Source organism: Taudactylus pleione, unplaced genomic scaffold (assembly GCF_031769625.1).
Source record: "Taudactylus pleione unplaced genomic scaffold, aTauple2 ptg000005l, whole genome shotgun sequence".
Classification (NCBI taxonomy): Eukaryota; Metazoa; Chordata; class Amphibia; order Anura; family Myobatrachidae; genus Taudactylus; species Taudactylus pleione.
The window spans coordinates 26528253-26542503 of NW_028284408.1; the positions used below are offsets into that span (position 1 = coordinate 26528253).

Sequence of the window (14251 nt, forward strand, 5' to 3'; positions counted from 1 at the left end):
GACACTCGCCTGGCGGAAGCCAGGGCTAAGAGATGAACCACTTTCCATGATAGGTACTTCAACTCAACAGTCTAACGGTTCAAACAGAGAAGACTGCAGTAAAGAGAGAACAAGATCCAAATCCCACAGAGGCTTGGGAAGAATAAAGGGAGATTGTAAACAGATAACCCCCTGGAGAAAAGTCTAAACATCTGGGAGCAAGGCCAGTCTCTGCTGGGAGAAAATGGACAGCGCTGAAACCTGGACCTTCAGGGATCAAAGACGTAGGCCCGCTGAGAATCCTGCTGGCAGGAAAAGTAGGAGCCTGGACACCTTGAACGCTGTAGGAGGCGATCCCCGCTATTCACACCAAATCACATAAGCCTTCCAAATACGGTGGTATTGTTTTGAAGTGACGTCCTTCCGGGCCCCCAGCATGGTAGGGATCACAGTAGATGGGATCCCCTTTTTTCTTAAGATGGCCCTTTCAACAGCCACGCCGTCAAATGTAGACGCCTTAAGTCTGGATAGACGAAAGGACCCTGTTGCAGGAGTTCCTCTCGCAGCGGTAGAGGCCACGGATCGTCTATCAGCAGTAGACATAGGTTGGAATACCAAGCTTTTCGGGGCCAATCTGGAGCCACTAAGAGAACCGTGGCCCTTTACCTCTTGATGCCTCAGAAGAGGATACGGCCGAAAAAGGTAAACAAATCGGAATGGTGAGTAAACAAATCCACTGCCACGGCCTCCGGATCTCTTGTTCAAGAGCAGTATAGAGGCAGTTGATGATTGTGTCTGGACGCCATGAGGTCAACTTGTGGGAGGCCCCACCTCTGAACAAGCTGTTGAAACACCTGGGGATGGAGTGCCCACTCCCCATGTTGAACATCCTGACTGAGGTAGTCGGCCTCCCAATTTTCCACACCTGGAATGAATATTGCCGATATTGCCACTGCAAATTTCTTGCCAAGAGTAGAACTCGGCTTACTTCTTTATTGCTGCCCAACTTCTGATGCCGCCCTGGCGGTTTAGGTACGCCACCGCCGTACCGCCACCGCCGCAGTCAATCCGACTGGATTGACTGCTTAATCCCGCAACAGGTGATGTGCTAGTTAAGGAGCATAAAACACTGCCTGTAATTCTAAGATGTTTATGGCCAGTCTCGTTTCCAGTGGAGTCCAGCAGCCCTGGAAGTATTTCTCTAGAGTCACTGCCCCCCACCCACTCAGACTTGCGTCTCTGGTGAGGAGAATCCAATTCCACACTCTGAACCTCTTGCCCTCCAACATGTGAGAGGAATTCAGCCCCCAGAGAAGAGCTATCAGAGTTCTGGGGGCCAGAAATCACTCACTGGTGAGGGTATATGGGATCCCGACCACAGAGAGAAGCTCCAGTTGAAAAGGCCTGGAGTGGAAACGGCCGTATCGAAGGAAGCAACCACCTTCCTGAGAAGTCGTATGCACAGGTGCACAGATACTAGTCGATGCTGTAAGATCAGTCGCACCATCTCCTGAATGGAAGTTGCTTTTTCCTGAGGAAGGAAGACTTTCTGACCTACCGTGTCCAAAATCATTCCCAGAAATTGAAGCCTCTGTGTTGGCTGCATATGGGACTTGGGAAAGTTCAGGATCCACCCACGTCGTATATGAGGAGTCTGTGAGTCAGTCAGTGTAGGTAAGCATCTTTTATGTCCAAAGACACCAGAAACTCATTTTCCTCGAGCCCCGCAATGACCAATTGAAGGGATTCCATCTTGAACTTGAATACTCTCAGGTAGGGATTGAGATCCTTCAGGTTCAGAATAGGTCTGACTGATCTGTCCGGCTTTGGAACCACAAACAAGCTGGAGTACAACCCCTGTTTTAGCTAATAGGTGGGGACCTGAACAAACACTCGAGAGGTCAGAAGATTGTCTACAGCTTCTTGTATCCACTACCCTTCTGTCATTGGAAACTGGTAAACCTGTGGTGAAAAACCGAGGTGGTGGCTGGATCTGGAAATAGCGTTTGTACCCCTGGGTGATGGGGTCCTGGACCCAGGAGTCCGGACAGGATTGTGTTCACATCACCCTGAAATCTCAAAGATGAGCTCCCACCCTGGGGTCCCCCAAGTGAGAGGGAAACCTGTCATGCACTGGGTTTGGCAGAGGGCTTATTGTACTGGTGTGTAGAGGTTGCTGTGGCTCTACCCCTACCTGTGGAGCCACGAGAAATAATAGGTCCTCCTCTGGAATGGCCTCTGAATCCTTCTGGGGCACGAAACGACCGAAAGGATGGTCTTGAAGGTGGTTTATGGGTAGCCGGAGCAGCTGAGGGGAGATAAGTAGACTTACCCCCCCGTAGCCTGAGAGATCCACTTATACAGTTTGGGTCCAAACAGGATGTCACCAGTGAATAGATGCTTCCACTGCCCTCTTTGATTCTGCATCAGCCTTCCACTGTCGCAGCCAAAGAGCTTTGCGGGCCGATACTGCTAGAGCAGAAGACCTAGAGGCGAGATTGCATACCTCTCTTGATGCCTCGCCCAGATAAACAGCCAACTCCCCGATATGTTCTGCTAAAGGAATAAGATCCTCAGCTGGGAGTCCTGCTCTTAATACTTCAGATAGCTGTCTAGCCCAGGCTTTAGTCACCTTCTTGGCCCAGCAGCCTACTAGCGCAGGGTGTAGAATCACACCCGCTAATGTGTAGATGGACTTTAGGGTGTTCTCCAACTTCCTGTCCAAAGCTTCTTTAAAAGAAAATTACCCCTGGTACTGGCAGAACAGTCGTTTTGGAAAGACGACACTGCGGGATCTACTGAGGGTGGTGTCTCACATAGCTTCCTGCTGTCTGTAGGAAATGGATAAGAGGGTAAAAGTCTACAGGATACCTGTAACTTTTTATCCGGGTATTACCAAGCAGAGGTGAGGATAGAATCCAGCTTCCCTGAAGCAGGAATGGAGGCAGTTTTTTCTTTGCTTTTTACTAAAGAAAGACAGGAGAACAGAACCTTGGTCCACTTCCTCCATGTTTAATACCTGTCGGATTGCTAAAATCAACGCCTCTATGCCGTGGGACAAAGGTTCCGGATCCTCCGGGACCTGTTCCTCCTCAGAATCATGAGACTCGTCTCCTCTAGAGGGGGCATATCCTCAAACTCAGAGTCACCCAACTTTAGGACTGTGGGTAACAGCCTCTTATTGGGAATCTGTGGGGAAGTCCCAGCGGAAGGGACACGGGACGTCATGGCTTTTGAGAGCCCCTCCACTGATTCAGCTAGTGAACAAGCCCAGGATGGTTCAGGGGGCAGGAACAGACATCAGATCTGAAAACCTCCAGCTCTGCAGACAGGTGTGACATAACAGAAGTGAACTGCGCCGCCAAAGTAGGCTGTTCCTGTATTTAGGGTGTTCCTCTGGGGTGATCCTTAAGCCTGAGACTCTGAATCACATTTGTCACACAGCAGGGAGCTAGATGATTGTCCCTGAGTAAACTTTTCTGCACAGTTCTTGCAAGAAAAGGGACTCTTGTGAAGCCTTTGATCCCCTTCCAGCCATGGTACACAAACACTGTCATACAAACAATACAGTAATGTAGAGGACAGTAAGAATAGAGATTGAGATATTATATAGAGAGCAAGGAGATAAGGGCAGAGATGGGGGGGGGGGGGGGGAGAGAGCCACATCCGCCCAAACAGCGCTGTTAAAAGTGCCAAGAGCGCTGTGTATAATCACAGCAGTAATATTTACACTGTGCACCTATCTAGCCTAAACCCCACTGATGCACTCACGAATCCTGGGGAGGCTGTTTAAGTCTCAGCACTGTTGTACAGCGGAGCTAGCAACAGCATGAAATGGCCACCGGCTCTGCTTCTGGAAGCGCCGGGGCACCTTTGAGCAAGCAATAAGCAGAACTCTGCATAGGCTCCGTCCCCCCCGCTATGGCACCCGTTTTAAAGGTCTAGAGCAGGGCTGTATATGGCACTCTGCGGACTGCCCTGTTAAAAAACACTGCTGTTTTGTGTGCCTGGCAACCCCGCTAATCGGGGAGACAAGCTATACTCACAATAACTGCCAAGGCTGCCGGTGAGGCAAATGGGGAACCGCGACGTGCACCGCATGCAGTGCGTCCTGGTCAACCCCAGAAACAGTGGTCTCTGTAGCAGAGGACCCTTGCGCAAGCAGCTACGATAGGGTTCCCTAGCAGCTCCAACGTCACAGACAGGCAGTGGCAGTATGTGCCTGTCATGTCCTCAATGCTTGTATACGCATTTTCTTTAACTATATTAAACTAAACTATGCCTGTAAGGAGAAGCCCAAAGTAAGACCAGCACCCTTGGGCACAATACGAAGACTGGCTTGTAGGGGGGTATAGAGGGGAAGGAGTTAGTCACTCTTTCTAAATTTAAAGTGCCAGCTCCTAGTTAACAGACACCTATAGCCACTGTTATATTTCTCCTTCATCCACTAGGGGACACTGGAGTCTCATAAGACCAAATTCAATTAGCCACAAGTTCCATACTGTGCGCACTTTGCTGGATATTTTCATAAAACGCGCTCCAGATACCGCACAACGCAATTACATCAATAAGTAGCAGGCATTGTGTTCAAGTTGCGCATTATATCTGTAGCGTGCGACCTATGCGAGGTGCATTTAAGAGTGGAATGAAAAAAATAAAATAAAAAGATAGCAGAACATCGTAGAAGGCTGTTCGTGGCCACCATCAATGGATTGCAGGCCATTAAATGGCAACAAATAGTTGATTTAGAACTTTTATAAATAATTGAAAAATGATAACCAGCCAGTGTATTTCCGCAAATAAATAAGGGTCTACAGCAGTGGTTCCCAACTGACCATATTTTGAGAATTTCTGTCTGTAGAAGTTGATAGGATAATTGCTGACCCAGTATAACAGATTGAAAGGGCTATTTATCAGGGCGGTTTTTCATAAAATAAGGCAGAACCTATAGCTTTGCCGCAAGTTTATGCATCACCGCTATGTATGAATAGACTCATGCAGATTCACAGAAATCTCCTGCAAAGGCTAATTATTGGTGCAGATCGCAGTACACATCATCATCAATGGGGACTACGGTCTGACCCCTATGTCAGAGGCAGAAACTGTCACTGTGTGCATGCGCCGCGTCAGATTTCCTGGAGGAGTTTTCACAAACGTGAAAGTCTCCTCCAATAGGCTAGGGATATAACGCGCAAGGTAATTGCTACCTTTGTCCTTGTGAAGTAACTTTAGTACATAGCTGGGATATTTTCATTCCAAAATAAAATATGTTGCGGCCCTGACTTAATAATTGCAGCAGTGCCACAAGTAAATCATAGGCCCCTAACTCACTTGTGCATGATTAAATAAATTCACAAAACATGACCTGTTGGTGCTACTTGAGGACTGGCGTTGAGAACCACTAGTCTAAAGTTTTTGGGATGCATTCAGATGTCACTAAAGAGATTTTTAAGTGTGCATATGCAAGTTTGTAAGAATTTATAAACACTTGTACCTGCATCTGTACTCGTACTTTCAAAACCCCTTTTCCCATCAATACAACACCCAACATACATGTCCCACATCATTTATCCCAGGTTTTCTACTTTTTAGAGAAAATTACATATTTATTGGCCATATTTCCCTACATAAAAATCACTACAAACATTATTATTCATTGGGAAGAGAGTCCCATGGGGTACTGAATGGTGTCCTGACATTTTTACCTTAAAATTATTATTAACTTTTATAAGGGGCCACAAGGTGTCAGCAGCGCCATACAAGGCATACATAGAAACTAGTAAACAAGATAAGAGCATAAATATGATGTATGCTTTCAACCTCCATTGTTTTAAGTGTAAGTGCCAACGTCAGACTTCAGATTGGGTAGGACAGATAGGAATGCAACTCGCTGGAGCATATAGAGGAGAGTTACCTACTCTGGAGGTGCTGACTAAAAGCCACGTTAACGCCCATTGAAACTAAGGTTAACTTAATCCAGATTTCTGGTTGAACAGCAAAAAAGTTATGCACCCTAGTTCACAGCTAAAAAAGGTTGTTCAGTTGGAGATTTTATTCCTAGAACATCTGAAAATGTTGCATGCCCATTATATATGCTGGAATATGGCATAACAAGGCACAGCCAGTTCACTATAAAATACAGTCAGGTGCATAAATATTGGGACATTGACAGAATTTTCATATTTTGGCCTCTATTCACCACCACAATGGCTTTGAAATGAAACAAACAAGATGTGCTTTAACTGCAGACTTTCAGATTTAATTTGAGGGTAATTACATCTAAATCAGGTGAACGGTGTAGGAATTACAACAGTTTCTATATGTGACTCCCACTTTTTAAGGGGCCAAAAGTAATGGGACTATCAACTCAAAAGCTATTTAATGGACAGGTGTGGGCTATTCCCTCGTTATTTCATTATCAATGAAATTCTGTGAATGTCCCAATATTTATGCACCTGACTGTATACAAATCTTTGTATTCCATGTTGTATTTATACCCTTTAAGTGCTAATGAGACATGTTTTAATGTGCTCTAATCTTACATAGATGCTCATACTGCGCTGTGGTGGTCACTCACCATGGATGAGGGATCCATTCAGCCACTGTATGTAGTAATTGTGTGGCACCGAGAGCAGCACTTCATTACTGATGATTGAAAAAGGCAGCAGGAGCACGGCCCCCACAGACTCAGCGAGGGTGAACGTACACATCCAGAGCCTGGGGACAAAACACACAATACATTTACTAAGATGGGGTGAGACATGATGCAAGCCGGAAACGTTATTGCACTTGCACTCATTAGCATTCACTGTTTATAAAAACAAACAACAAAACAGCACTGTGATTTAGTGCATATGTAATATGTCAAGCTTAACAAAGTGTGCAGTACTTGCATGTTTGGGTTTGTTTTACCAATGGAAACCAATTCGGTAATTTTAATACACATAGGGGCATATGTATCAAAGCTTGATGCAAGATAAAATTGTGAGATATATATCACCAACCAACCAAATAGACATAGTACGAAAATTGTTTCAATGACAAATAATAATTCCTCAAATGCAATTATTACTGTATACGTAACTTGACATGAACACGCTGACTCTTTCCGCCTTCAAGTAATACGGCATAGTATCATCCTCATGAGTTAATACACTCTACCAATACAACATAAAACTCATTGGCAAAACCAGAATACATGGAAAACGCATTGAAAATGTACCACGGTTACATCTCAAGTATGTAACATTATTCATGAGTTTTATCCATTTTCCCAGTGCACGTGTGAACAGCAAGGACGTGGCAGCATAGTGTAGCATTTAGCATTAGTGCCTCAAAGCACTGAAGTCAGAAGATCAAATCCTGGTCTGTCTGATGTTTGGATGTTCTCTCTGTGTATGCACCTCTAGGTACTCAAGTTTCCTCCCACATTACAGAAACATACCAATAGACTAAGTGGATTCGGATAAAATGAACACTAGTCTGTGTGCAAATGGTAGGAAAAACAGATTGTAGGTTCCACTGGGGGCAGGTATTGATGTGAGTGACTGAAATATTATTGGCAAAGCACTGGGGATTGTTTGTGCTATATAAGTAACTATTTAAAATAATACATCTAGGGCCTCATTTACGAACTAGTTTTATCACCAAAACTAGTGATCAATGTCACTGTGTATGATAAATGGTGCTCCAGCCAATCAGCTCTCAACTGTCAACTGTCAGAAAAATGACAGTTGGGAGCTGATTGGCTGGAGCACCATTTATCATACACAGTGACATTGATCACTCATTTTTGTGATAAAACTAGTTAGTAAACAGGGACCCTAATATATAACAACAAAACAGGACCTCGGTACTGCAAATATAATTATCAGCCAGATCTTGTTTTGCTTTTTGTTGCAACCTCTAGAAAGAAGGTAGGTACAAGCAAGTTTTCTCTGTCTGCACAGCGCTCTAAAAACCCAGAGGTTTGCTGTAAATTAGCACCTCAGTTAGCAGCCACTCCATAGACATCACTTTTGTTTCATGGACTTTGCATACCACAGACTATTAAACTACAATGCAGTCAGAAGTATTGCCAAGGAGACTGGATGGATTGCAGGGGTATTTACAAAAATGGACTCCAAGCTCATTCCATAACTGGTAAATTTACATGCATATACCTGGTCTCATCTAGGATTTAGGTGCATGGAATTTATAGAAATTGAAACTTAAATATTGTGTCCCACATCCACCAACTTTATCTGTAGTTAATGCCACTAATTGAGCAACAGCAGCTTATGGTGGACAATCCAATATTTGCTATATGAAGGCTATTAATATTCCTATAAATGACATACTATGTTTTATTGACTAAAAGTTTAAACATTAAACTTAATATGTACCATGTATATAGCGTTATTTGGACTTGTCACAGTTCATCTTTATATCACTTGGTGTGAAGCAGTGTATTTTTCTATTCTTTGCTATTATTAGATCAGTGTTTCCCAACTCCAGTCCTCAGGGACCCCTAAACAGGACATGTTTTACAGGTCTTCTCAGTATCACAAGTGAAATAAATAGAATTACCTGTGGATCTTTTAAAATGTGTCAGCCAGTAATGAATGCACGTGCACCAACTAGGTGATCTGCAAAACATACGCTGTTAGGGGTCCCCGAGTACTGGAGTTGAAAATACCAATTTAAGCTGGCCACAAACCAGGAAATCATCGCTCCAACCAGTTGGCTGGTTGGAACGAAAATCTGGTAATGTATGTGCACAATGACAATTGGCTGTTTTCTCCCAAATGCTGGATAATAGACGAAAACAAGCTGGGTAAATCCAAACTAATTTTTACCAACTTGCATGAAATGCAGTTTCCATCTTATATACGGCAATTGGGAGCAAACAGCAGATTGTCATTTGTCACCATAAATTACCAGATTTTCTTTCCGCACAGCTAAATAGTTGGCTGGTTGGAAAGATAATTTTTTAGATGTGTTGCTGGCTTACAGCTAGGCACACACTATACGATTTTTTGATCATTACGATGATTGGGACGATTTTTCTGCAAAATCAATTGTTTTATCGGTGAAACACTAAAACAATCGTTCATGCACACTGTACAATAAATGAGGCCAATCACCCAATTATTGTCAAATCAGCCCAATAATTGTATAGTGTAAGTAGCTTTAGACTAGAGCACAGATTCTCAACTCTGTCCTCAGGACCCCAAACAGTGCATGTTTTCCAGGTCTCCTCACAGAATTACAAGTGAAATAACTAGCTCCACCTGTGGATCTTTTAAAAATGTGTCAGTAAGTAATGAATACACCTGTGCACCTGCTGGGTGACCTGCAAAACGTGAACTGTGTGGGGTCCTGAGGACAGAGTTTGAGAACCACTGGACTAGAGTGACCCCCTCCAATTATACAGCAGATAACACATGGTGAGTATATTGATTAAGCACCATAGAGAAGTTTAGTTGACAAGTATCACAGTAAGAAGTTCATCTAAATCAATATACTATAGCAATATGGCTACACCTTTATTATAAACTAACTGTTGCCCGCAGCTTTGCCCACGATGAAATTGCTTCCGTCAACATTTTTTATTTGATGTGTTCTAGTTGTATTGCTTTGCAAAGGGTCCCTGTCGCGGGGGTGGCCCACGTGACCAGCAGTGCTATACAGACTGGTGGCAGTCAATGTCATGGTGTGCCTTGTGCACAGACTGCTATGTAGCCTATCCTATTTATCATGGGCCCAAAGCGGGATGTAGTTATCAGACCAGTGGACAGCATGCCGCCGGTCTGAATCCCGACGTGTGTTAGGTTTAGGCAGCGTAGCGGGGTTAGGGGAGGTTAGGGTTAGGCATCCCTAGGCGGGAGGGTTGGTTAGGCACTAAGGGGGAGGGCTAGGTTTAGGAACAAAGGGGGGAGGGTTAAGTTTAGGCACCAACGGGGAGGGTTAGGCTACAAGAAGGGAGGGTTAGGGGGAGAAGGGCTAAGGCTAATTATACTTGCCCGACCCCTGTTGGGATACCAACCATCGGGACGCCGCTGTTTGTATTTTCACAGGAGGCATCCCGACAGCCGGCATTACATACCGATTCCGCCCAAAGCACCTCTCCTCCCACCCCTTACCGGTAGTGCGCATTGATTTTGTTATTGCCCAGCTTTATCTTGAAGGATCAAGATGAAACAAAGTGCAGATTCTTTCTAGGAGTTTCCACTACAAAATGCAATTTTCATGAAAATCGGTTCAGTAGTTTTTATACCAACTCTGAACAGACAGACAGACACAACGTTCTTTTTATATTAGTATAGATTATGCGGTGGATAAAATATGGAGTTCAGGAATTAGTCCAATCTGGGAGACAGCGAAGATGTAGGCCTACATACATTCACAATAGTGAACGGCCAGCAATAATTTAGAAGATACACTGGCTATCTGACTAATGGGATTGGATATGCCCTGTATAAGTGAATTTAAATTTGCCTTGTGAACCGTGCTCTCAAAAGTCCCTGTGCATAGCCGAGTACAGACATCAACTGTAATCCTTCTATCAGCATTTTACTGTCGCGGGTGTAGCCATTTCTAGGTCACTCAAGTTATTTATACAATTACTATTAAAGCCTCATTAAGCAGTGACAATGCCACAGTCATAAGCACATGTAATTGGCTACAATTAATCTGTGGATCATCTTCACTGAGTAGGAACAAAGTATGGGTACAGAAGCAGGGGTGTTGCAATTCCACACTATTCACAATGTTCATCTGTATTAGCGATAGAACTATGTACTGTGATATGAAAGCAAACCAGCAAGTCAAATGCTTTCCATACAGGGCATGGAATGCAACAACTCTATGGAAACTAATATAATTATTTTCTATTTAAATTTGTAAGTACTAGTATTTTGCACTCATTGTCCCAGTCACGAGTACATAAAATGCATAAATTAAAAAGAATAAAACATCTGTGCTGTATTTGTTTCTTGCCAGTCTTTTCTCCCTCTGCCACCCTCACCCCCATCTCGCTGTAGGTCAGTCCTGACTTTCTAGCTCCCTTCCCTTATCTGTCTCTCCCATCTACCCCCGGCCTCTCCCCCCCTTTCCTCTGTCTCTTCCCGCCTGGGATGGCGGCCGATCTGCCTTCTGCGACATATCCAGGCTGCATGGGGGAGGAAGGCAGGCCGTGGGGGTCCCACTGCATACACACGCCACCATAGGACACAAGGATTAGCAGGTAGAAATGCAATATAGTCACAAGACTCCTAACTGATCTCTAGAATCTTTACTACATACAGTAATAGTTGTGTATTATAGAATACAGTTATAAAAGTGGTTTACACCACATTATACTATTTTGTCTATTTATACAGACTGAAGTCCTTGTACAGCACTGATTATATACACAGAGAGCCACTGGCAACATCCAGCTCATAAACGTGATGCAGGTCTATTATAATGAGATAGGAATTTCCTTTGAGGAAAACCTGAATCTCTATCCTACATAGTTCAAAGTAATAAAAAAACTCTTTGCTCTTTATACCCTCTCATTTTTAAAACCTTGGTAGCTCTCTTACAAGCTGGTAAACATGACCATATTGTCACTGTATGTCTTGAATGTGAAGAGCACGCTATTTACTGCTGAATACAGCACCATGGTATGTAGAAAGCACGCAGCAAGTGAGGACAAGAGAGTGATGCTTGCTGAACACTAAGAAGCGGAAATGAGGACAAGCTGCACGTTTATGTAGAGGGTGTGATCGCTGGTGCCCCAGGGCATATGGAAACATGCTATTTCAGTACTGCATCAATAGTAAACAGGAGAAGTTCAAGACAAGCCAGTAAAAGCAGTTTAATATAAAACTGTGTGTAATTGCCTTCAGCAACACAATCTGAGAGGCCTACATTCCTAACAAAGTTGTGTAAAGAGATACCAGACAACCTGTATGATGTTACAGTATAAAACATAAATATTATAGACTTCGATAGCACTTGAGCTTTCATATTTACAAACATTTATGAAATCAGACAAGCGCCATTAATTACACACATCACTCTCCCCTCCATGTAGCACCTTGTCCTCCCATCCCAACCAACTCTCATTAAATTAACCCAGCATGCCAGATTGTCCCGCAGTTCCCAGCTCTAGAGAAATCCATCCAGTGTTGTATAGTAAAGACTCGTACAGTACCTCAATTATGCTCCATAGCAGATTACAATTTGCAACTGACCTTAAACTCTGTACACAGCTATACAATCGTCAGGTAGAAGGTGATTGGGTAGATGATTGCATAGGTGTGTATGCAATATTGCTGCAGGTGTGTTGGCCAATAAACGGCTTCTAATGCTCCTGCAACAGTCGGGAGGTTGCATCTTATGCAATGTGTAATAGTCAGCCTGACGTCCCAATCTCATAGAAGCCTGTACACACGGAGCTATGTCTGCACAGTGTGTACGGCCTCGAAGGCAGCTGACAGGGGGTCCAGCTAGGGATACAGCACTCGGTTAATTGGGAACATTTACCCGATGAGTAGAGTGATTGAATATGTGTTCACGCAGCTTAACAGATATAGGCTCTATCCACTATGACATATGATTCACATGACTTTACATTATTGTGTGCATCTTGCTGTGTTTTACTCAAATGCTTCTTGTTCCATTTCCTGTGCAGACAACATGAACCAAAGCAGATCAAAAATTTCTATTAATTTCAATGGCAGAATGCTTTAAAAAGGGAATAAGACTGAAAAGCATTTAGATGCGTTTCCATGGGTTCAGCTTGAACATGATAATGTCTGGTATCACAAAAAAAAAAATATATTATATATATTATATATATATATATATATAAAAATGGTGATTGAATTTATCGGTAAACATTAAATATAAACCTATGTGCCATAAAAAAAAAAAAAAAAATGTACAATGCCAATGTGTATGTCAGGGCTTAACAAATTTTTCTAAAACTTAGGAGCCAGGATGAAAGTGTAGGAGCCAGACCCCCCCCCCTTCCCCCCGGGAAGCGTTACTAAGCACCTATGCCCCTGACAACCAACCCCCATGGCCACACCACTAACGGGGTGCCCCAGTAGTAATCCTCCCCTCTGCAGTGCCCCCAGTAATAATCCCCCCCTCTGCAGTGCCCCCAGTAGTGGTTCCCTTATGTAGTGTCTCTTTAATCAGTGCCCCCAGAAGTGCCCCCCTATGCATTGCCCTCAGTAATGGTCCCCCCTATGCATTTCCCCTAGTAGTAGCCCCCCCATAGTGTACCCCGTAGCGGCCACCCCGACCTATGCAGTGTCCCTACAGTAGCGGCCACCCCCACCTATGCAGTGTCCCTACAGTAGCGTCCACCCGCACCTATGCAGTGTCCCTTAAAAAAAGAAAAAAGCAACTTACCTGATCCCCGCTCCTATCGACGACCGCCACTGTCCGCTCCTCCTGGCTGCTCTGCACTATGGGAGAAACGTCATGACGTGACGTCTCTTCCAACCTGCTGCGGGGTGAGTCGGAAGGTGGAGCTCATGAGTGAGCTCCAGCCGGCTCACTCCGTGAACGACGCAGCAGCCAATGAGAGTCTGACAGACTCATCGGCTGCTATAACAAACATACAGCCGCCGCTGACGGCTGTATGTTTGTTACTCTGTAGTGTGGACCGTGCTCGCGGTCTGCACTACAGGGCCCGGGAGTTGCTGAAAACCTGGTCGACAGGCAGCCAAATCTGGTCGCTATGGCGACCTGGCTCCCGGGTTTTGTCGAGCCCTGGTGTATGCCCCCATTTGCCGTTAAGCTTTTTCTCTACAATTTTGAATTCCAAGACCAGAAATAGTAAACTTCAATGTGCTTAGTGCTCAAATTCTGATGTGTATAGAGACAATACAATCCTCCACTTACAGCATCTTCTCAGAGCTGTGATAAAGCTGTAAATGTTACATACTTGTAAACAGTATTAGCAATTAGTTTATAGAAAATTATTTAGAGTAAGTAGGACTTCCGTGCAGCCTGTATTTCATAGTATTCTAGAACTCAGACTCTCATGCATCTGAATGATCAGGAAATGTTTCCTTGTATTCTGTACACAACAGGACATACTTTTATAGGTGCTGAACGGCTGATTTCCTAACAGATGGTCAACTTCAAAATGTATTTACTTAGTGCGCCTAGAAAATGCCTTGGATCTCTAGTGCATGCCCCTACCTGGTTGAGTTACCCTCACAAGCCTCTGCCATCACTGACTCAGACGCCTAATCCCATACTAAGAGCCGAATTCAATTAGCTGCAA

At 44.1% G+C, this 14251-nt stretch overlaps 1 protein-coding gene across 2 annotated transcripts in view; it reads right to left on the bottom strand.

Annotated features, from left to right (window-relative positions):
• Window positions 1-14251, bottom strand: part of LMBR1L (limb development membrane protein 1 like) — a 59311-nt gene that overhangs the window by 21100 nt on the left and 23960 nt on the right. For both annotated transcript variants that reach the window (XM_088448615.1, XM_088448692.1), the window contains one exon: window positions 6557-6696. In XM_088448615.1, coding sequence (XP_088304741.1) covers window positions 6557-6696 — 140 coding nt within the window. The remainder of the gene's footprint in view (window positions 1-6556; window positions 6697-14251) is intronic.